Source organism: Pristis pectinata, chromosome 32 (assembly GCF_009764475.1).
Source record: "Pristis pectinata isolate sPriPec2 chromosome 32, sPriPec2.1.pri, whole genome shotgun sequence".
Lineage (NCBI taxonomy): Eukaryota > Metazoa > Chordata > Chondrichthyes > Rhinopristiformes > Pristidae > Pristis > Pristis pectinata.
The window spans coordinates 2,553,672-2,577,980 of record NC_067436.1 but is presented as its reverse complement, the minus strand read 5'-3'; the positions used below and the strand labels follow the sequence as shown (position 1 = coordinate 2,577,980).

General features: G+C 46.6%; 1 protein-coding gene across 2 annotated transcripts in view; it reads right to left on the bottom strand.

The window, feature by feature from the left end:
* Positions 1–9,439: 9,439 nt before the first annotated feature.
* Positions 9,440–24,309, bottom strand: part of ice2 (interactor of little elongator complex ELL subunit 2) — a 96,435-nt gene continuing 81,565 nt past the window's right edge. The window contains exons 13-14 of one of the 2 annotated variants that reach the window (XM_052042413.1): positions 20,587–20,848; positions 9,440–10,198 (exon numbers count right to left, since the gene is read on the bottom strand). In XM_052042413.1, the coding sequence (XP_051898373.1) occupies positions 9,989–10,198; positions 20,587–20,848 (472 nt within the window). In that variant the 3' untranslated portion in view covers positions 9,440–9,988. The remainder of the gene's footprint in view (positions 10,199–20,586; positions 20,849–24,309) is intronic. The other variant, XM_052042414.1, reaches the window with a different exon arrangement.

The following is a 24,309-nucleotide window of genomic DNA, read 5'->3' as shown; positions in this document are numbered from 1 at the left end:
CACTTACTGAATCCCCACCCCTCTCCCAAGCCCATCCCTGTCTGTAGCAACAAACCCTTGAAACAATGATCCCTAAGACAGGAAAATGACTAAACTTCAATCTAACTGTCCCTCCGGTAAACCATGCCTCAGCCTGTTCTCCTCAACACTTCTCCCCACTCCTGCCCCGACTGAAGCTGCTAGTTATGAACGAAATAACTCTGGGATTCAGCCCAGATAAGAAGCTCGTTCCACTCGCAGATCTTTACACTTCACCCCATTTGTAAGGGAGAGTATTTTACTGGCAGACACTGAGCAGAGCTCCAACTTGATTCCCCGCCTGCAAACCACAAGTCTGTTCACGCAGCGGTGGGAAGGGATTCAATCTTCCTCTGCACCTCGACACTGCAGTCAGTGTTCAAATCTCCGAACCCAGAACATTCAGTCGAATACACTCTTTCCATAACCAGCAAAACGTGACTGATTGAGTTAGTTTCTTATTCCATGCAGATGGCAAGCTGCTCCACATTGAACCTATAAAGCCACAGCCCAGACTGGGAGGCACTGTTACGGGGAATACTTTAAAGAAACATGTTACAGATTTTTAAATCCTGCATAGCAGTAGCTCTCTCAGTCTACTTGGCAGAACAGACCACACTGGCAGCTCCCAATGTGTTACATGGGCTGCAGGTAACAGATTTCAAAGGTGCTTTATTGATTGAAAAATCCTTTGGCTTGTCTTGGTAGGAAAGGCGCTATTTAAATGCAAGTTGTTAATTTCTGCTTAAAAAGATCTGGGGCATGCCGTGCCCTGGGGAAGGGCCCTGGATTAGTGCCAGTGGTGTTCAAGTGGTTCAACAAGCAGAATCAGAGTAGGGGTAATGAGATCAGGGAGGGGTGTGCTGATATTCTAGAGCATGCTGATATCTCAGAGGAGGAGGTGTTGGGGCTCTTGAAGAACATTAAGGTGGATAATCCCCAGGGCCTGACAGGATCTATCCCAGGTTATTGAGTCTGGGGTGGCAAAGTTGCAGATCAACAACTCTGCAATCTCCCCCTAGCCCATGCACACCGTTAAGGGACCATTCAACACAAGAGATGAATGGATTTCCCACCCACAATGACAGCAGACAACTCTCACCCATCCTGAACCACCCACCTTCTGCTGCCAGACTGCAGCCTGTCCCTTCTTCACCGGCCTTACCACCAGTGCTTCTCCTCCACACGAGGCTGATTCTCACCTTGAACTACAAGGTATTCCATTTCCCAACAGCCGATGGTAGCTGTTCCACAACGCCACCAACACACTGCAGCTGCCGGTCTCCCCCTTGCATTTAGCAAGGGTGTCTCCCGTGCAGCAGTGGTGCGCAGCCTGAGCCACACCAGGCCCAGGGACTGAGACCAGGACCAGGGGTCACCGTCCTAGGGTCAGGGGTCAGCTATTTAAGACTGAGATGAGGAGAAATTTCTTCTCCCAGAGAGCGGTCAACCAAGTCAGGTTCACTGTCATGTGCACAAGTGCAGTGAGCTACAGGTACAATGAAAACTTGCTGGCAGCAACATCACACGTAGGTACAGGCCACACCCTGAACATAAATTATACATACATTATACAAGACAGTGAAGAGATTAAAAAAACTATTCAAAACAAGACATCCGTGCAAAAAACTCCACAATCAGAGACCAGTCCATGGCAGTGCAAGAGGTGGTCCATAGTGTTCCATAGCTGAGGTAGGGTTAGGGTTGTGCAGGTCAGTTCAAGAACCTGATGGTTGTAAGAAAGTAGCTGTTCCTGAACCTGCTGGTGTGGGACTTCAGGCTTCTATACCTCCTGCCTGACTGTAGCAGTGAGAAGAGGGCCTGACCTGGATGGTCGGGATCCTTGATGATAGATGCCGCCTTCTTGAGGTGGCGCCTCCTGCAGATGCTGTCGGTGGTGGGGAGGGCTGTGTCCACCGCTCTCTGCAGCCTCTTGTGTTACTGTGCGTTGGAAATGCTGTACCGGGCCAAGATGCAACCACTCAGGCTATGTTCTGGCAGAGGGTGGTAGTAGATGGAGAACATTCTGCCTGGAGGTTGGTGACCAGTGGTTCTGGTTCTGGGATCCCTGCTCTTTGTGATTTTAAAAGTGACTTGGATGACGGAGGGATGGATTAGTAAATCTGCGGATGACATGAAGGGGTCATGGATAGTGTAGAAGGTTGTCGTTGGTTACAACGGGATATAGACAGGATGCAGATTTGGGCAGAGAAGTGGCAGATAGAGTGCAATCCGGAAAGGTGTGAAGTGATACACTTTGGAAGAATGAACATGAAGGCAGAGTACAAGGTTAATGGCAGGTTTCTGAGCAGTGTGGAGGAACAGAAGGATCCAAGTCCATTGATCCCTCAGCATAACATCGTGGGCCAAAGGGCCCGTACTGTGCTGTACTGTTCTATGTTCTATTTTCAACATGGATCTGTAGAAGTTTGTTAGAGTATTTGGTGACATGCCAAATCTTCTTAAGCTTCTAAGAAAGCAGCAACATAAGTGTGCCTTCTTTGTGATTGAATCTATGTGCCGAGCCCAGGACAGGTTAACTGAGATACTCACACCCACAGATTTGAAGCTGTCTACATTCCCCTTCTCTGACCCAACCAGTTCTCCACCCCAGGAAGTAGTTGAAGCCAAATCATTAACTATATTCACGAAGGAGGTATTGCTCCTTCATGAATATATTTAGAGTGAGAGGGATTAAGGAATATGGAGAGAAATCTGGAATGGGGGACAGACTCTGGATGATCAGCCGTGATCATGTTGAAGGGTGGGGTAGACCTGAAGGGCCGAGTGGCCTTGTCTGTTTCTGTGTTTCTGAAAACCTGTGAGAACTATGGAGATAGCCGGTGTGCTGAGAGATGGGAGCCACAGCCAGTGAACCAGAGGGTGGGGTCACTGTCAGTGAACTGGGGATTGGGTCATTGCGAGTGAACTGGGGGATGGGGTCACTGCCAGTGACCTGGTTGGAGGGCATGGTCAGTGAATCAGAGTTGAGGGTGGTTGGTTGAATGAATAGTGGGGGAGTGGTGGTAACTTCTGAACTGGGGAGGGCTGCACACAAATTAACTGGGGGAGACAGGACACTGGCAGCATCCTCCAAAAGAGGACACTGGGCACTGTGGGGTGACTGTGGTGCCAGTGGATCCTGGAGGGGGGCAGTGCCAGAGAAGGGAATAAGAGGCAGGGAGGCAGCGGGGGAATGTGCTGCCCGTGAACCACGAGAGGAGTGACAGTTACCGGTGGGAGGGAGGACGTGTCCAGGGAACGGTGGAGAGGTTGGATGCCAGTGAATCCTGGAGGGAGGCACTGCCGGTGAACGAGGGAAGGGTCCCTCGTTAGTGAAACATGGCGGGGGGAAGCACTGCAACTGCAGTGAGCGAGGGAGGACGACGTGTACCACAGGAGTGTAAGTCGGAGCCAGTAGTCCAGAGGAGGTGACGTGGGGAGTGTGGGTCCTCCTCACTGCTGATGACCGGTGCCTTTGCAAGATCAGACAAAGGTTTATTCCCACAGTTTTCCTGCAGCTGCCCTGGTTTGTGGTTGATCTTGCTCTGCCAGGCACAAGCACTGCCCATGGACCTCTTGGCCAGTTTCAGCCCAACCCTCCTGATGTTCCCTGGCTGAGGGCCCAACCTTTCCCTCCCAGGCACTGATGAGTATGGACTGAGGCGAAACCTAAATGATGCCTCAGCACTTCCACTGCATTTGGGGCTTTGATGTTGCTTGAGGGCCACTGGAGGGAGGGATCTCGGCGTTGCTGAGTGTGGGGATGTTGATTTTCTATCAAAGTTGCTTCTGTCACTGTCCCCAGCTGGGAGGCCAGCCTCTGTCAGTCACCATGTGGGCATCCCTGCAATCCCAGGGCATGAGAAGCGTGGTCCACCATGTATCAGCGCTCTGATTGTCTCCTGGAGCAGCCTACTGATGATGCTGAGTTCATGCTTGGACATTTGGTTGACTTGACCTGACTTTCCCTACTTCTTCCTTGATCTGATACATGAAAAATAAGAGGTAACTAAGGAGTGGGTAGGACCACTCAAGGAGGGAACTTGTGCCGGGAGCCAGAGGAAATGCGTGAGGCAGTAAATGAGTGCTTTGCATTGGTGTTCACCAAGGAGAAGGACATGGAGGACAGTGAGATCAGGGAAGGGTGTGCATGTTAACATCTAGGAGTAGGAGGAGGTGTTGGGGGTCTTGAAGAACATTAAGGTGGATAATCCCCAGGGCCTGACGGGATCAATCCCAGGTTATTGAGAGAGGCAAGAGAGGAGATTGCTGGGGCCTCAAGATTTTGTATCGTCTTTAGTCACTAGTGAGGCCCCAGACGACTGGAGAATAGCCAATGTTGTTCCTCTGTTTAAGAAGGGCAATAGAAACAAACCAGGAGATTATAGGCCCGTAAGCACTGCATCAATGGTAGGGAAATTACTGGGCAAGGCTCTTAGGATAGGATCCACTCACATCCGGAATGCATTAGGGATGCATTATTAGGGATGGCTTTCTGCAGGGGAGGTGATGCCTTACAAACGTGATTGAGATCTTTGAGGAGGTGAGGGTAGGGCAGTGACCTCCTAAACCCAATGTAGGTTTCCTCCTTTTCCTTGACCACAGCCTCAATACCTCTCGTCTGCCAGGGTTCCCTAAACTTGCCAGGTTTACCCTTCACCCTAACAGGAACATGCTGCCCCTGGACCACATGATGCCACACTCTTAAAAGCCACCCACTTGCCATTCTTTCCTTTCCCTTCAGACAGGCTCACCCAATCAACCTCTGCTAGATCCTGCCTAATTCCCCCAAAATTAGCCCAGCTCCGGTTTATGACCCTAACCTGTGGACCTGTCCAATCCTTTCCCATCACTGTCTTAAAACTAATAGAATTATGGTCACTGGAGCCAAAGTGCTCCCTGACTGCCTCTTCAGTTACCTGCCATACCTCGTTCCCTAAGAAGAGGTCCAGTATTACATCCTCCTGAGTAGGGCCCTCTATATATTGACTCAGGAAACTTTCCTGGACACATTTCACAAATTCCATCCTGGCCTGGCCCTTAATACTCTGGGTGGCTCAGTGAATACCAGGGAAATTAAAATCTCTGACTAATGCAACCCTATTACTCATATAACTATGAGCAATCTCTCTCTACACCTGCTCCTCAAGTTCCCGCTGACTACTGGGGGGGTCTATAAGCCCCACTAGAGTGATCCTCCCCTTCTTGTTTCTAAGTTCTACCCATTGGGCAATCCCCAAGAATGTCATCTCTAAGTACTGCTGTTACGTCCTCCCTTATCGAAAAGGCAACAAATAGACAACATCCACTCCTTAACTAACTCAGAATTAACTAATTCTGAAGGACCTCACCCCTTGTTCTACCTGTGTTGTTTGTACCAGTGTGTACAATGACCTCTGGTTGTTTGCCCTCCCCCTCGAGAATGTTCTATAACTGCTCAGAGACATCCTGGACCCTGGCACCCAGGAGGCAACACACCATCCTGCCATTTCTTCTGCAGCCACAGGACCTCCTGTCTGTCCCCCTCAATATCGAGTCTCCTATCACTATCGCCCTGTCTGACCGCACCCTTTCCTGCTGAGCCTCAGAGCCGGTCACAGTGCTGGAGATCTGACTGCTGCTGCTAGCCCAAAAGGTCATCCCCCCCAACAGTATCCAAAGAGGTAAACCTGTTAGTGAGGGGAATGGTCGCAGGGGAACCCTGCACAGTCTGCCTCCTCCCCTTACTTTTCCTGGTGGTCACCCCTCTATCTGAAGCCTGCACTTTGATGTGGCCACCTCAGTTTGCAATAGGTTTATTTGTAAGTTTGCAGATGACACAAAAGCTGGCGGAGTTTTGGATAGTGAGGACATTGTCAAAGGATTCAGCAGGATATAGACCCATAGGAAATGGGGGTGGAGAAATGGCAGGTGGAGTTTAGCCTCGTAAAGCAGACTACAGCAGATTTACCTTCAGTCAGGGTGCTAAGTATAGAAGTTGGGAAGTCACTTTCCACAGGTACAAAACTTTGGTTTGGCCACATTTGGAGTATTGGTTGCCGCATTACAGGAAGGATACAGAGGCACATGAACAGGCAGGCAATGGAGAGATATGGACCATGTGCAGGCAGATGGGATTGGTTTGGATTGGCATCATGGTCAGCACAGACATTGTGGGCCGAAGGGGCCTGTTCCTGTGCTGTACTGTTCTGTGTTCTATGTTCTAAGTCCTTTCTCACAGAATCAGAAGAAACAGGTCCTTTCGTTCCACCTTGTCCATGCTGACCACGATGTCTGTCTACGCGAATCCCATTTGATTGCATTAGGCCAATATCCCTCCTTTCTTATCCAAGGGTCTTTTAAACATTGCATTTGTAGCTGCCTGTACTACCTCCTCTGGCAGCTCATTCCAGATACCCACCCTCTGTGTGAAAAACTTACCCCTCAGATCTCCTTTAAATTTCTCCCCTCTCACGTTAAACCTGTGCTCTCTAGTTTTAGACTTTACTACCTTGGGAAAAAGACTCTTATCTATCCTACTTATGCCCTTCACAATTTTATAAACCTCTATAATGTCACCCCTCAGCTTTCTACGTTCCAGTGAGAACAACCCCAGCCTATCCAATTCCTCCTCATAACTACAGCCCTCCGTTCCAGGCAACATCCTGGTGAATCTCCTCTGCACTCTCTCTATTGCAACTACCTCCTTCCTAAAGTGTGGCCACCAGAACTGCACACAATACTCTAAGTGCAGTCTATCCAATGTTTTGTACAGCTGCAACTTGATGTCCCAACTCTTATACTCAAGGCTCGGCCAATGAAGACAAGCATACCAAATGGCTCCTTCACTACCCTATCCACCTGTGTTGCCACTTTCAGGGATCTATGGACTTGCACCCCACGTCTCACTGTACATCAATGCTCCTTGAAGTCCCTGCCCTATAGTTTTACCCAGATTTGTCCAGTTTATCATAGTCTATCGCACTGCGTCCAAGTCAGTCACCACAATCTCAGATCACGGCAGTAGTTTTGCAGATCTCTCTTTCTCATTTTAACCTGTCCCACTGAAGCACAACTACTCCAGTTCATTTGCTTTTTCTTTCCCATAATTTTTTAACCACTTACATTTAGTTCTCACTGCACCAAGTCTCAACAGCACACCTCCTGCTCCAGTTTGAACTTGTTCCTTATATTCATGCATTGGGATAAGGAATGCTCCCGAAGGGCATCACCTCACCCTTGTCTGGATTGAATTCTACCTGCCAGTGCTCCGCCCATCTTTCCAGCTGATCTATGTCCTGCTGCATCCTTAGACGACCTTCATCGCTATTTACAACTCCACCAATTTTCATGTCATCTGCAAACTCACTAATCATACTCTTTACATTCTCATCCAACTCATTTACGTAGATGTATTACAAACAACAGAGGTCCCTGCACCTATCCCTGCAGTACACCACCTGCTCTAGATTTCCATCCACCACTACACTCTGCCTGCTAACACCCAGCCAGATTTTGGGATCCAGTTTGCCAACACACTTGGATCCCTTGTGCCTTTCTGATTCTGGTGTTGAAATCACCAAGGAGAATGCTTTTTCTCAGGATACTATCAAGTTGGAGCAAGATTCCTTCTCTATTTCATTGTCAATGTCTACAGCTGGACTTCACGCACAAATGATAGCAGTAAGTGTAGGCAAAGATGAGAGATGCTTGTTGATTCCAATACAAAGCTAATTGTTGGCTTGAAAGATCATTGTTGAAGATAAGATTAACTCAGTAATGCTTGTTCTTCCAAGCTGACTTGCTGCTCAGATTTCAGAGGCTCAGTATATCATTTCATTTCTCTTTAAGTACCTCCCATTGGCTGCCCGTGGTTTTACCCGGATTCGTCCAGTTTATCACAGACACCTTGGCTGTGTCCAAGTCAGCGTCACCACGATCTAGGATCATGGCAATGGGTTTGCATCCCTCCCTTTTCCACTGTTTTGATCCTTCCCACTGAAGCAGTAGTTCCTCCAGTTCATCTGTCTTTCCTTTCCCATCATTTTTGAACCGGTTACGTCGAGTTCCCAATACGGACAGTGCAGCCGGGTCTCAGCAGTGGATGCCACGCCTCTTGCTCCAGTTTGAACTTGCTCCTTATACTCCGTGTGTTCGGAAAGGGAATGCTGATTTGGACTGCACACTCAAACCACTCAAACTCTTCTGTTGTTTTGCTCCAGATTTGTCACCTTTCCACTTTGGTTAAACTATTTTAAAGCATTTTTTGTTCCCTTTTCCCCAGTATCTAAAGCATGATTTTTATCAGTTTTCCCTCTTTGTTTCTGAATTATTTTCATTACTAATTTTTCCCAGCAATCCCTCTCCCCCCCCCCCCCCCCCCCCCCCCCCCCCCCCCCCCCCCCATTTACTGCCTCCAAGCCTTACAACTGACCTCTTGAACCGTGAGCCCAATTGGTTCAGAAGAAGCCTGCCCCACAAATACCTTTTCCCATTAATGATCATTATTTAAGCAATTTAATAATGGAATTTACTGACAGAACTATCAAACCATCTCCACAATCAGTGGATGCATGTGGCATTCTCTGGACGAGTTCCCAGATTCCCATGAGTTAGAAGCGGATGTTGGGTGCTGAGCTGCCAAGTGAGAGGGCCACAAGCTGTCTGACGGCGCTGGCTGCTGAACCAGCACTGGCTTCTTTCTTACCAAAGGTCAGGATGGTCTCCAAACAGCAGGTAACATTCATACCAAAGCTTGGTTAACTCAATGCAGTCACTAACATAATCAACAAAGCAAAGCCTAAGGGACCCCACCACAAACATTCTCCCAGCTGAGAACAGATGCTGGACTCTTAGTTACCAACATGCAACATCTGATGCTCCGTTTCTATTCACCTCCATTTTGTTTCTGAATCATTTCTACTACTCACTTTTCCCAGCCATCCCTCCTCGCATTTACTGCGTTAAAGTTCTCACAAATTCAGAACTCAGTTTGTGTTTGAGCAGTCGAGGAAGGACTTGGGGGATATGATTAGAGATAGGAGGTAGGGGCCAAGGGCAGATGGTCTAGATGAAGGTAGAGGGAAGAGCAAAAGTTAAGAAAAGTTTGAAATTCAGCATAGGAGAGAATAAAACACCCACAGCCAAGAATAAATGGGGATCCAAAGCTCAGATCAATCACTCATTTCAGTGAAAATTTTCCATGCCTTTTCACCACTGTCCTCTGGAAACAGTCATCAACTTCACACTTGCATAATGTGCACTGAAGTGAGCGATGTGATTTCAATCCCAGCCAGGGTGGGAGGTTCTTGTTACTGAGGCTGCATTGTACATCACAGTTCATTTCAATCAGTTCTTCAGCAGAACAAGCACACACCAGCAAGGAACACAGGAACATTAATTGGGGAGCTGGTGATTTTGTTACGTCTTTTATTAATAGTATAAAATTAACACCATTCAATGTGCTGAGCAGTCTCTATCCACGTGTATGATGGGTTGTGCAATGACTTGAAATTTGCCTCTGAAATGAGGTCAGACTGAATGACCAGTGAGTCATTTTCATTAAATACACAGCTAAAAATAAATCTCTTTAAAAGTGAACAGCGGTTAGCAAAAGGCAATACTTTCAAACTTTATGTTGTGCCCCACTGAAGATCAGGGAACAATGAGAACTTTAACCTTTTATTTATGTGATAAAAGGTGGCAGCCTTCAGTCAGTCTGTTGATCCTCTCCAACGGGGTTGTGATACAAGGCACATGAAGCCGCCTGCAGAACTAGCACGTCATTTTCTAGTTTCCTCACAATGAGGAGAATCTGCTGCTGGAACGTGTCGACATTCACCGTGGGATTCTGTGTGTTAGATCACATTCTTTCCACGAGAGGGCTCACTTAAGGCGTGGCTTCTGTTATGTGTTTTGGAACAGGAAGGGCTGTGGGCTGTGTCCAGAGTGATGAACACACAGCCCAGCTCTGACTCACTCTGCACATTCACTGCCCCTGCTTGCCTTGTGCTTTCCGTGCTTTCAGCTTCTCTCTCCACCTCTTCCCTCGACCCTGCCTCTTCCTTTTATTCTTTTTTTTGTTTGTTGTAAGATCTTGCTTTTCACTGTGCTGCCCTGGTGGGGGATGACTTTTCATTTCCGTGGTAACTGCCTCTCCTTGGGCAAGAATGTCTCTCTTTGATTTTGCCACACCCATCTGCAAATGTAAAACCACATTGTTAAAATCCAGTGCACAATACTTACAGATAACTGCAATGTTTGAAACAATTATAGATAGGGTTTCTCTTCCCTTGTAGCAGTTCTGATATGGAGACCTGCCAATAATTTCTCTAGGATAAACTTATCTACATCAGGCCCAGGCTCTTGAAGAAAACTAATGGTGTTTGTGCTGCACAGAGGTTCCAAAGATATAACAGCTGGAAGGACCTGCTTGTGTAGTCTAGGTGTAGCCTAGCATGAAAAATGGATGGGAACCACCTCCACCACCGACAGGACTGCCAGATTGCTGGGAGCTGGCATGGTTGTGTGGGGGTGGGGGTTGAGGGGAGGTGGTGGGAAGGGTGGAGGGGAAGAGGTGTCGGTTGAGGGTTGGGAGGAGTGCAGAGCAAAAGACAACCTCACAACTTGTTATCCCTCCCTGAAACTGAAATCCGCCAGCACCAAGCAGCATTGCTTCTCAGTTCGAGAGGTCTCAGTGGTTGAGCTCATTGTTCCATCTCCCAATTAGTTATAATAACTCACTCACAGAAGCATTATCCAACAAAACCTTATCCAAATCACATTGGGTTAGAGTGTCAGCAGGAGAACATTTTGGAGACAGTGACCATAACTCTACATATCAAGGTAGTTATGGAAAGAACACAGTACAGCACAGGAACAGACCCTTTGGCCCACAATGTTTGTGCTGACCATGATGCCGATCTAACTAATCCCATCTGCATGAGGTCCATACCCCCCCCATTCCCTGCCTGTTCACATGCCTACCTAAATGTGTTGCTATTGTATCTGCTTCTACCATTTCCCCTGGCAGTGTATTCTGGGTACTCACCACCCCCTGTGTAAAGAAAAACTTGCCCCACACATCTCCTTTAAACTTTCCCCCTCTCACCTTAAAGTTATGCTCTCTAGTATTTGACATTTCCATCCTGGGATAAAGACTCTATCTACCCTATCTATACCTCTCATAATTTTATATATTTCTATCAGGTCACCCCTCAGCCTCCTTGATTTTCCATTCATTCAAGGGGTGTGGGCTTCACAGGCTGAGCTAGCATTTAATTGCCTGTCCCTAATTGTCCTTGAGTGGGTGGTGGTGAGCTGCCTTCTTGAACCTTGAGGTGTGGGCACACCTGCAGTGCTGTTGGGGAGGGTTCCAGGACTTTGACCCAGTGACAGTGAAGGAACAGCGATATATTTCTGAGTCAGGATGGTGTGTGGCTTGGAGGGCAACTTCCAGGTGGAGGTGTTCCCCGTGCTTTTATTGCTCTTGTTTTTCTAGCTGGCAGAGGTCGTGAGCTTGGAAAGTGCTGTCTGAGGAGTCTCGGTGAGTTGCTGCAGTGCATCCTGTAGATGGTACAAACTGCTGCTACCATACGTTGGTGGCGGAGTGAGTGAATGGGTGTGGATGGGTACCCATCAAGTGGGTTGCTATGTCCTGTACAGTGTTGAATTTCTTGAGTATTGTCGAAGCTGCACTCATCCAGGGGAGTGGAGAGTGTTCCATTACCTGACTTCAGCCTCGTCGATGGTGGACAGGCTTTGGGGAGTTAGGAGGTGAGTTACTCACAGCAGGGTTCCGAGCCTCTTGTAACCACAAGCTATTCCACTTTGGTCTCTGATCAATGGAAACCCTCTGGATATTGGTAGTGAGCAATTCAGTGATGGTAATGACATTGAATGTCAGGGGGTGATAGTTGTTGGCACTTGTGTGGCACAAATATTACTTGTCACCTATCAGCCCAGGCCTGGATATTGTCCAGGTCTTGCTGCATTTGGATGTGGACTGCTTCACCACTTGAGGAGTCACAAATGGTGCTGAACATTGTGTAATCATCAGCGAACATCCCTACTTATGAATAAAGCAAGGCCATTGATGAAGCAACTTGAAATGATTGGGCCTAGGACACTCCCATGAAGAACTCCGGCAGTGATATCGGCTGAGATGATTGACCTCCAACCACCTTCCTTTATGCTAGGTACAAGTCCAACCAGTGGAGGGGTTTCCCCCAATTCTCATCGACCCCAGGGTTCCTTGATGTCCTTGGTCCATGTTTGGACCCAGGCTGTAATGAGGTCAGGAGCTGAGTGACTTTGGCGGAACCCAAACTGAGCTTCTGTGAGCAGGTTGTTGACAAGCAAGTGTTGCTTGACAGCACCATCGATGATCTCTTCCCTCACTTTGCCGATGATTGACAGTAGACAACTGGGGTGGTAATTGGCTGGATTGGATTTGTCCCATTCCTTGTGGACAGGACATACCTGGGCAATTCTCCCTATTGTCTGATAGATGCCAGTGTTGCACCCATATTGGAACAACTTGGCCAAGGGCGTGGCAAGTCCTGGTGCACCAGTACTATTGCTGGAGTGTTGTCAGGGCCCAAAGCCTTTGCTGTATCCAACATCTTTAGCCGTTTCTTGATGTCATGTGGAGTGAATTGCCTTGACTGAAGACCGGCATCTATCATGCTGGGACCACTGGAAGGAGGCCGAGATGGATCATCCGCTCAGCAACAGGTATATTTGGGGAGGATGAGATCAAGTAGGCTTCTCCCTCTTGTTGGTTCCCTCACTACCTGCCACAGACCCAATATAGCAGGAATGTCTTTTAGCACTCGGCCAGCTTGTTCAGTAGTGGTGCTACTGAGCCACTCTTGGTGACGGATGTTGAAGTCCCCCACTTAGAGTACATTCTGCGCCTTTCCAACTCTCAGTGCTTCCTCCAAGTGGTGTTCTTCATGGCGTCGTATTGATTCATCAGCCAAGCGGATTATAGGTGGCAATCAGCAGGTGGTCTCCTTGCCATGTTTAACCTGATGTCATGCCATTTCATGGGATTCTGAGTCATGTTGAGCGCTCCCAGGGCAGTTCCTTCCCAACTGTATACCACTGTGCCACCACCTCTGTGGGTCTGTCCTGCTGGTGGGACAGAGATGGTGGTGTCTGGGATGTTACATTTCAGAGAAAACAATCCAAGTTTGTCTAATGTCTTCTTATAGCTAATACTGTCTAATCTAGGCAACATCCTGGTGAACATCTTCTGCAGCCTCTCCAATGCCTCTATGTCCCTTCTTCTAATGGGGTGACTGGAACTGCACACAATACTCCAAATGTGGCCCAACCAAAGCTGCAACAAGACTTACCAACCTTTATGCTCAATTTTATAAGCAAAGGAAAAAGGATAGTCAAGGTGTTGAACGGAGGAAGGTCAATAGCAATATCACAAGACAGGACTTGGCAAAAATAGACTGGGAGCAGTTACTTCGGGTATGTCTACATTTGACAAGTGGGAGTCATCTGAAAGTGAAACACTGAAAGGTCAGGGCCAACATGATCCCATAAGGTGAACAGTACGGTCAGCAAATCCAAAGAACTCTGCGTGCCTATGGATATTGAGGGATGGATTAAAATAAAAAGCAGCATGTAATAGGTATAGAGAACTGTGAACTGGGAGATCCTTCTGAAGGAGAGAGTGTAGGGAAGTAAAAAAAAAAATCAGGTGGGCAAAGAGGGTAGACAAGGTGAAGGAATATTTCAAGGCATTTTCTAAGTACGTTAAGGGCAAGAAGGTAACCAGGTAAAGAGTGGAGCTCATTAGCGATCAAAGGGGCAACCTGTGCATGGAGCCTGGGGACACAGGTGAGGTTTTAAATGCATTCATTAATGAGGACATTAGTCATAGAATCATACAGCACGGAAACAGGCCATTCGGCCCAACTCATATACACCGACCAGTGGCACCCTTCTGTATTAAACCCCTCTCCCAGCACTTGGTCCATAGTCTTCGAAGTTTAAGCAATTCAACTGCTCATCTGGACATTTTTTAAATGCTCTCAGTGACCCAGCTTCCACCACTCCCTCAGGCAGTGCATTCCACTCTCACCACTCTCTGGGTGAGGAAAGGTCCACCTCATATCCCTTGTGAATCTCTTCCTCCCCCCCACCCTAAATCTGTCTTCTCATTTTATCTACCTCTGATATGGGGAAAGGTATCCTGCAGTCTCCCCCATCTATACCCCTCATTATCTTATATACCTGATATTGTAGTCAGCAAGTTCAAGAAGGGGATCAGTGAAATTCTGGAATATGCTATCATTAAAGATGAGGTATTAGGTGCCTCAGTAGACTGAAATTCGAATAAATCTCCAGGCCTTTAAGCTTATAGAATGATGATGCTATTCCCAAAATACTCACCCACTGACACTTGCCTAGCTTCACTTCCTAAGATTAAGTCCAGTACAGCCCCCTCTCCAGTGTCACCATTTACGTAATGGCTCATTAAACTCTCCTGGATACACTTTACAAATTCCTTCCCATCTAAGTCCCTTGCACTAAAACACTCCAAGTCAATATTGGGGAAGTTAAAATCTCCCACAACTATAACCCTATTGCTCTTGCCTCTTGCTGCAAGTTGACTACAATATCTGCTCCTCTATCTTCTGCCTCCTGTTGGGGTGGTGTGTAGTATAAGCCCAGCAAGGTGATCACTTCTTTCTTATTCTGAATTCTATTATATGCCCTCATTGGAAGAGCCTTTCAAGATATTATGAGGGGCACAGAAAAAGGTAGATAGTAGAAAACTATTCCACATAGCAGAGATTTCTAAAACTAGAGGCCATGGGTTTAGGGTAAGAGGATCTATGGAAGATTTTTTTTTCATCCAGAGGTTGAAATCTGGAATTCACTGCCTGAGGGAGTAGTGGAGGAAGAGACTCTCACAACATTTAATGTAACTACACGAGCATCAATACATAGAAGGCTGGATTACTATGGATGGGTATTTGATGATCTCCATGGGCTGAAGGGCCTGTGTCTGTGCTGTATGATTCTGTGATTGATCAGACGACCACATGCTTGATCAAAGAGGGCAATTTTAAGGAGTGTCCCCTGAAAAGAGAGATAAAGGGGCACAGAGGTTAAGGCAGGGAATTTCATCCCTCCCACCAGTTATTCAAACTGGTAAAAAGTAATTTTCACCAGTTATTCAAACGTGATTCCTGTATCATCAATGTCACACCTCCATCAAAACAGGAATGCACAACTCTCAGTAACTAGTGACAAAACAGGATGAAAGGGGGTCAGCACATCACTTGAAGCAGCAGAATTCAAGGACACAGAATGGAACTTATAATGGCAAACATTAAAACTAAAGCTTGACTAGAAATTGAGCTGTAGGGAAATGCACACCATGCCTATGGCTGCACATTTACAGCACTCTCCGCATTTGTCCTAATGATCAGTAGGAGTGAGATAATGCAGTTTTAACATAGTGGGTAATTAGGGCATCAGCTTCAATGTAACAAATAGATCCACAATGCAGTTAATGCCATTAGCACGATGACAATTAACAAGCACAGGGGTGAATGAGGGAGCAGATTCCCACTAGGGAGGTGTGTAACGTGGACAATCCTGGGCTGGGCTGAATGGCCCAAATGCCCCACTTCAGTGCTGGAAGAGTCAATCAGGTAGAAGGGAATGGAGCAAGCACATCTGCAATGCATTAAGAGGAGAGCACTATCGCTATGCACTATGGATTGATTAGGCAGTCTGCAGAAATCTAAACTTTTAAAGAATTAATTCATCCCAAATGGCTTTGTAAATAATGTGAACCAAAGTCAAGGAACTGCAGACTAGTTAGAGCTATAATTGTTCATAGTTTCCTTTCTGGCTCATAAAGCCAAAACATTCTGTGTGAGAATCTTTGACATGAAACAATGTAAAAATTGCTTTAATGCTTAACCACAACCTGGAGCTCTTATCTGGAAGCAGAACTCTGAAGCACAGCAGATTGACGAGACTGGGAAATATTAGAGGCATGACCACTGAGCTACCTACCCCAACCCATCCCACCTGCTCTCCACCACAACTCTCGTCATCGGAACAGGTTGTTTCCTCATGTCCCAGCCATCACTAGCACGTCTCCTTTGCCTCCAGTCCCCTAACCTTGTCAACTGGCCAATCTGCAGGTTCACCTCTTGCTGGTTCTAGTTCAGAAGGTGACTGCTCCCATTGCCAACCTCTCTGAGATCCAGACCCACATGGTCCCATCACTCTGAGAAACAGCTTGAACATTCTGCTGCTTGCTTTCAAACCCTACCTGCAGCCTCATGCCTCACATCCGCAGCCTTCTGTAACATACAGTTAGGGATGGCTTGGAATGGGTTAAGGAAGTGCCACACTTATGTCAGTTGGCTCCTGTACCCACGTGGCAGGACAGAACAGAGGCAGCCAGGCTTTGAGGTAAGACACAGATAGGAACACCAACACAGTATCTCAAGCCGAGGGATGACCCAGGATCCTGCTCTGATCATAACCCCTGGGGCCCAGAACTACAATTAATAGAACTGAACAGTTGGTGACACATATCATGGTCAAAAGGCTGCCAGAACTGTCCAACTATATTTTGTTTGGTACTGTGGGTGTATCAGTACGAGATGTTCAGGGGAGCTAATAGTATGGGGTGTACAGGAGAGACCCAGCAACAGGATGCAAATAAGGTGTAGGATGGGAAGGTATATTGGTGCTGGGTGTAAAATGGGAAATTACTTAAGGACAACTTCTACCCCACTGTGTGAGACTATTGAATGGTTCCCTTATACAATGAGATGGACTATGACCTCACGGTCTACCTTGTTGTGACCTTGCACCTTATTGCACTGCACTTTCTCTGTAGCTGTGACACTTTACTCTGTACTATTATTGTTTTTACCTGTACTACATCAATGCACTCTGTACTAACTCAATGTAACTGCACTGTGTAATGTATTGACCTGTACAATCGGTTTGTAAGACAAGCTTTTCACTGTACCTCAGTACAAGTGACAATAATAAACCAATACCAATACAATAGCTCATGGTGAATAGCAAGGAAGTATCATGGGGAAGTACATCACAGTCATATTAGAACAAATGTTCAAAGTGACAGGGAGGTAGATTCATCAGTACTGGGGCAAGGTCAGACAATCACAGAATTTACAGCAAAGAAGGGAATCATAGGGCCAATTGTGTCCATGTACATTATAAGCATCAGTATGGGGAATGCAGTGAGGTAGATCAACGTAAAATTAAAGTGGGGAGTTGCATAAGTGTCGGATGAGATATTATCAGTGTGCATATATACTGAGGAGGTACATCATCAGTACAGGATATATAATGGGGAGGTATAATGGTACATCAGTGGGTCTGGGAACTTGCAAAGCACAGTGGGAAATACTTCAATTCAAACTGATACATCGGTCTCTTTCCCACAACAGCTATGTTATCATGATTGAGATCTCCACAAAACATTACACCATCACTAAGATCTTGTTCCCTCTTGATACACTAGTAATTAGAAAGTGAATTAGTCTGTTGCTCACATTTTCAAGACCATACTTTTTTTAAGTAGGTCCTACAGTAACTTGCAGTAAAGCTGAACTGCAAAGTGGAGAGCTCAGTGGCTGTTGGGATGACAATCAGAATGAATCTCCTGCACAATGACACTGTGAACAGATAAGGCCCTGGGACCAATCCTTGGGCACCCCACTAGTCACAGCCTCCCAATACAAAAATGACTTCTTCATTCCGACCCATATTCTCTGCCCACCAATCTTCAACCTCTGCCAGAATATTACCATCAATCCTATGCACTCCAGCTGTGTGCCCCATGCCTTGTGTGGCACCTTATTGAAGGCCTTCTGAAGGTCCCAACACACACCAGCCAGTTCATGCTTATCCACTCTGCTGCCCACAACCTCAAAAAAATCCAACAGTTGTGTCAAAGATGACTTCCCTTCCATAAAACCACATCAGCTCTGCCCAGTCATCTTACTAGTTTCTGAATTTCTTGTTCCACTTCCCTAAGAATTAGCTTCAGACATTTTTCCTGCTGCTGACATGAGACTAACTAGTCTATGCCCCCCTTTTATCCTCTCCCTCCTTCCTTAAATAATCGCATTACATTTGCTTCCTTCCGATCTGTGGGAATTGTTCTAGAGTCTAGTGAATTTTGAAAAATGACAACCAGTGTTCAACTGTCTCCAATCACCACCTCTCTTAAAGCTTTGGGACATAGGTCATATCTCCTAAGGCTTATTAGCATTTGGTTCTATTAACGTCTTGGATGCTTTTTCCTCCACCAGTGCTAATTTCCTTCAGCTCCTCAATTACGCCACTATTTCCAGGAGGTTTTCTCACTCATCAACTCTGAGCCCAAGTTAACCACGTCTGAAGAATTATCTCACTGCAGACCTGGTTGCCCTGGATTACAATAGTTTTCATCAGCTCCCACATACTACAAGCTGGGACACATCACCCGGCCTGCTTTGCCATGCCTTTTTTAATTGAGTTAATTGAATTTATTTCATTCCTTTAACATAAAGCTGCAACAGTGGCTTTACCTTACCAAGCTCCCCTGCTCACCAAAGCCCACAATATGTACAGTGCACTTGGTGGGCACTGCAGTCTGTGCCAAAATGTCCTGTGTCTTAGCAGAATCCAGATACATATTCCTATGTATTCTCCAGACTCACAGCCTATTTCAGGGCACAAATCCCCCCTCACTGAACATAAGTTGATTTCTGTGTTGCAACACCGAAGGATAATAATTCTTCAGACACGGGTAAATTTTAACTGGAATGATAACAGATTACTGGGTGCTGAGTGTAGTGCTGAGGGTTGCAAAAGCTCCAGTACACCATGACTGAAGAGTAGAATGGACCCACTTTTGTGTTTGACCACACCCGAGACCAGCATCTGCCATCTTGGTGAGCTCATTGTCCAGGCAATTGAGCTTTGCAGCATCGAGCGAGGAAAATACTTGAATTCGGATACAGAGCTGGCACGTGACAAGTGGGAGCCGATGAACGCCAGGCACTAAACAGCCCAGACCAATGGAAACCAGCACTTGATGAGTTGTTTCAGAAGGGAAGAGGGGGCATATCTACACCAAGCAACACAAAAGGCAGAACATTCAACAACAACAGACAATTACAGATCAACTAAGGAATTTCAAGAGGGACTTTTCTTCCCATGCATCCCTGCTTCATGGGATGGTTGAAACAGGAACTGTTAAGGAAAACAAATAATCCATGCAGGAGAAATGAGGCAGCTGGGGAACAGTGTGAAGAAGACTGCTGTGGACTTGGCAGAGGGAATGAACTCCCCACATCTGCCAGAGCAAGGCTCTTAAAGGAGATTTTTAAAATTCATCTGGTCGTGGGAAGTGGGCAGTTCTGGCAATTCCAGGATTTATTGTCCATTCCTAAATGCCCCTTGGTGGGTCTGCAGTCACACACAGGCCAGGCTGGGCGAGGACGTAAAAACCTACCTGCTTCCCTAAAAACAATCCGGTCATTTCATGGTTACTGTTCTTGAGGCTAGCCTTTTTAAGTTTCCAAATTTAATTAAATTCCCCAGCTGCTACGGTGGGACTTGTATTGCCAGATTCAAGGTCCAGAACTGCCAATGCAGTAACTTAACTTCAGTGTTATTGTGTCCCTGTTGACAGATATCCGTACTTCAGCCAATGGCTATAAAACACAGGGAATGTCACTGGGATACATCAGCGGTGCACAGGGAGAGAAGGTTCGAGGCAACGGGGATCCAGGGGCACACAGGGCCCTGAGAGAGTGGATGGGTGTGTGCAGCGTGGAGGCTGCTCTGGTATAAATATGAACGATATCGACATCTATTGAAACTCGTATAAACGTATAACATACTCAGATTTATGTTCCTGAATTCTGGTACGATTTTTCTGTTCTCTTCATTTAAAGAGTCCTCACACTGATAACTAGCCCACCTAAGGGGTCAGTGCCATGGTCTGCTGAGGAATTTTTTTCTCATTTTCACTTTCAGGATCTCGGTATTGCTGGCAAGTCCAGCATGTATTGCCTGTCCCTAAATGCCCTTGAAAAGGTGATGATGAGCTGCCTAATTAAGCAGCTGCAGTCCTTCCAGTGAAGGTGTTCCCAGGGTGCTGCTGGGGAGCGAGTTCCAGGATTTAGACCTAGCGAGGATGATATTTCCAAGTCAGGGTGGCGTGCAATTGGAGATGAAGCTGCAGGTGGTGGTGTTCCCCTGCACCTGCCACCTCTGCCCTTCTTGATGTTGTTCCAGTAACTCAGTGGGGTTGGCGGACTAAAACATCCACTGCACCATGATGCACAAGTGCCAAGTTTGACTTACATTCACATTTTCCTTCTGTCCCACAGCTCCACCACTAGAATTTACACTGGCCCTTTCAAACCCCAGAAAGCATTAATCAATGCTGCCCGCCAGCTTAACACTGTTGTATTGGTTGTTCTTCGGCAGAAAGCCCCCAGCAATGGTGCACTCAGAACATCCCCAGAAGTCTATTCTGTCAGCACAGTGAAAGATGAAGAAACAAACCTTTTGGTTCTGGAGGTTGTCCACAGGCCTGGGAGGGAAGGTACAGGGAGCTCTGCCGTGGTGGATATGATAAGGAAGCAGGACATTGGGATCCAGGGGCACCCATGGCACTGAGAGGGTGGATGGGATCGTAGGGAGCGTGCTGTGTGCAGCATGAAGGTTGTAGGCTGCTCTGGTGAACTTCCCTCCATGAGAGGTGCGATAAATGGTGATGGACGAGTCTCCTGAGGAGTGACTCAGCAGGTACCTGTCCTCTGGCAAACTAGGATTTAAAGGAAGAAAGAAGTACCAGTTACTGAGATTAGCATTCGGCCAGCCTCACCCTGCAGCACGTGGAAGCACTGTGATCCTATACAGGACCATCATCTTCCTGAAATAACAGCAGGAAGCACTGGGGACACTCTGCAGGTCAGGCAGCATCTGTGGAAGGTGAAGCAGAGTTAACGTTTCAGGTCTGAGACCTTTTGCCTGAAACATTAACTCAGTTTCTTTTTCTACAGGCGCCGCCTGACCTGCTGAGTGTCTACAGCACTTCCGTTTATTCCCAGTTTCCAGCATCTGCAATCCTTCTGATTTCCAATCGTCTTCCTGGGGGTGATCACACCAGTCATGGCTACTGAAAAGCCAAGTGCAAAGCTTCAAGCTTTAAGTACAAGTCAGTTACTAACATCAAATCTCCAGGAGGATGGGGCAAGGAAGCAGGCCTGGGTTGTCCCACTCTGGCCTTGCTTATTGTGGACTGACCTCCACAGCACTCTCGGCAGACCCGGAGAGGGGTTGGACGAGCTGCTGTTTAGCTACTAAATTGGGTCAAGTGTCAGCAAGGGATCTGCATGATCAAGAATTTTAACAAAAATTAAAAATTTTGCTTCATTTACATGCCATTGCAATCAGCAGCTGGAAGCATTTCCCTCACTGCTCTCATAGAGTCAGAGTTGTGCAACACAGGAACGGGCCCTTCAGCCCAACACATTCATACTGACCAAGGTGCCTACCTACACTAGTCACACGTGCCTACATTTGCTCCATATCCCTCTAAACCTTTCTTATCCATGTACATGTCCAAATGTCTTATAAATGTTGCAGTTGCACCTGTTTTTAAGTACCTCCTCTGACAGCTCATTCCATATACCCTCCACCCTCTGTGTGAAAAACCTGCCCCTCATATCCCCTTCTCACTTTAAACCTACGCCCTCTAGTTTTAGACTCCCCCATCCTAGGAAAAATACAGTGAATATCTCCCCTATCTACGCTCCTTATAATTTTATGAACCTCCATTAGGTCACCCCTCAGCTCCCTTCACTCCAGGGAAAACAGTCCCAGCCCATCCCATCTTTTATTATAACTTTATGTACATGACTTCACCATCCTATCAACCTGTGTTGCCACTTTCAAGGAACTATGGACTTGGATCCCACGGTCTCTCTCTTCATCAACACTCCTTAACGCCCAACCATTTAACTGTATTTAATGTCTTACCCTTATTTGACTTCCCAAAATGCATCACCTTGCAGTTGCTGGGATTAGATTTGATCTACCAATACAATGCCCAACTTTCCATCTGATCTATATCCTGTTGTAATCTTAGACGTTGAACAAAATCAAATGGATGACCCAAAATGGATGACCTTCCGTTTTCCACATGATCTATCATAGCCTCATTCACTCGCTCAGCTCGTCCATTGCCTCTGAACTCACTTTACGTCCTCCTCCATACTCACCATCCTACTTAGATTAGTAACATCAGCAAACTTGCAAATGTAACATTTTGTCTCCTCGGCCAATTTGTTGATGTAGATTGCGGTCCAAGCACTGATCCCCATGGTACGCCACTGGTCATAGCCAGCTAGCCCCAGGAGGATTTGTTTAGTCCCACTTTTTGCATTCTGTCCAATAACCAATTCTCAATCCATATCAGTATATTATCCCTGACTTGGTGTTCTCTAACCTTGTTGATCAATTTCCTGTGTGAGACCTCATCAAAAACCTTCTGGAAATTCAAATATACCACATTCATTCTACTACTGACATCCTCAAAAGAACTCCAACAGCTTTGTCAAATTTGACTTTCCCTTTCTAAATCCATGCTGACTTTGCACAATCCTCTTTATTCTTTTCAGTCATTACATCCTTCATTATAGATTCCTGCATTTTCCCTGAACCTGATGTTAGGCCAACAGGTGAGCAGTTCCCCATTTTCTCTCACCCTCCTTTCTTAAAGGTTCTTCTATTTGTGCTATTAATTCAGCTAACCCATTGCAAATGAAGCAAACATTAGGTATAACACCTTTAAGTTTGCCATTTTAACATTTCTCTGTATTTTGACCCTGTTTGTTGCTCATCTTTCTTTCTGCTGCCTACTTTCTACTTTAAGACATACAGATATGAAGGGAATGGAGGGATATGGATGATACACAGGAAGAGGACATTTAGTATAAATTGCCATCAAGATTGGCACAACATTGAGGGCCGAAGGGCCTGTCCAGTGCTGTACTGTTCTATGTTCTATGTTCCACTTCAAGCATTGTTTCGTTCCTTGCTGAATTTCCTTTGAAGTTCCCATCCCACTACCAAAGCCAAAGACCCACCCAGAAAAGAAAGTTGACAGCCATCGAAGTCACAGTGTGTATTTTACCTCCCCAAGTTATGAACACCTGACTAATGGACACCCCATACATATGGATGAGTGTATGGGAGACGGGCAGGATGGATGGGGACGTATTTGTCAGCTGCTTCAGGCATCTTCTGCTGGATGGGAACAAGGCATTTCCGTCTGCCTTCTCTACCAACCCCTCCCACCCCCACCCCCACCGCCACCCCCACCTCCACCAACCCCTCCCCCCACCTCCCCCCCCACCACCACCAGCATCAACAATCGGGGGCTGGGTGGAGCCAAGCAGAACTGGGAGCGCTGAGCAGACTCACTCGCTCAGTCACTGAGTCAGTTTCCTGTGCCTGCTCGCTCTCCCATCACAGCTGTTTCTGTGACCCTCTCCCACACACTGTTTGTGTTCATTTCAAACTCACGAAAATTCAGCTTATGAACAGTTCTCAGGAACAGAACCCTGCTGTAACTGGGGACATACATACTGTATGGTGTGGAAGCTAAATTCACAGACGAGGCAGAAGTTTATAAGGGAAAAGTTGACATAAAAAGTGACAAACATGACACGGTTCCACAATAGTTCATCCAGACAAAATGCCTTTTGATTAATCATGGATGCACATGAGATAAAACAAACACACACATGCCACGACTGAGACCTATTCTCCCACTGAGAGGTTTAAGGCTACTCAGGACTATTGGCTGCTTTGTCTATTTGGCGCTCTTTTGCCTCAGAGCGGTTAAAGAACAAGAAAGCGGTGCTCTTGAGTGAGACATACTTAAGGGGGCCCAACTGAAAAAACTGTTAAGACGGATGGAACATCCCTGAACATCTCCAAGCATAATGACATAAACAGTATTATTTCATATCCACTCAGAACAGGTATTTTCAAGTCTTGGTATGAGCTGTACTATCAGCAGTTCAGACGAATCTATTTGGAAATTAGGTTGAGACCTGACTTTTTCATGTCTGTACAGGATAGATGAACGAGACACTGCACAATGTCTCTGCTGGAAGTGGGAGCCGGAGATTGGTGCTGGGATGGCTGAAAGCATCAGACTCATTTCAATTGCTGGAAACCCACACTGTGGAGGGTCCCACTCACTCGATGTCAAAC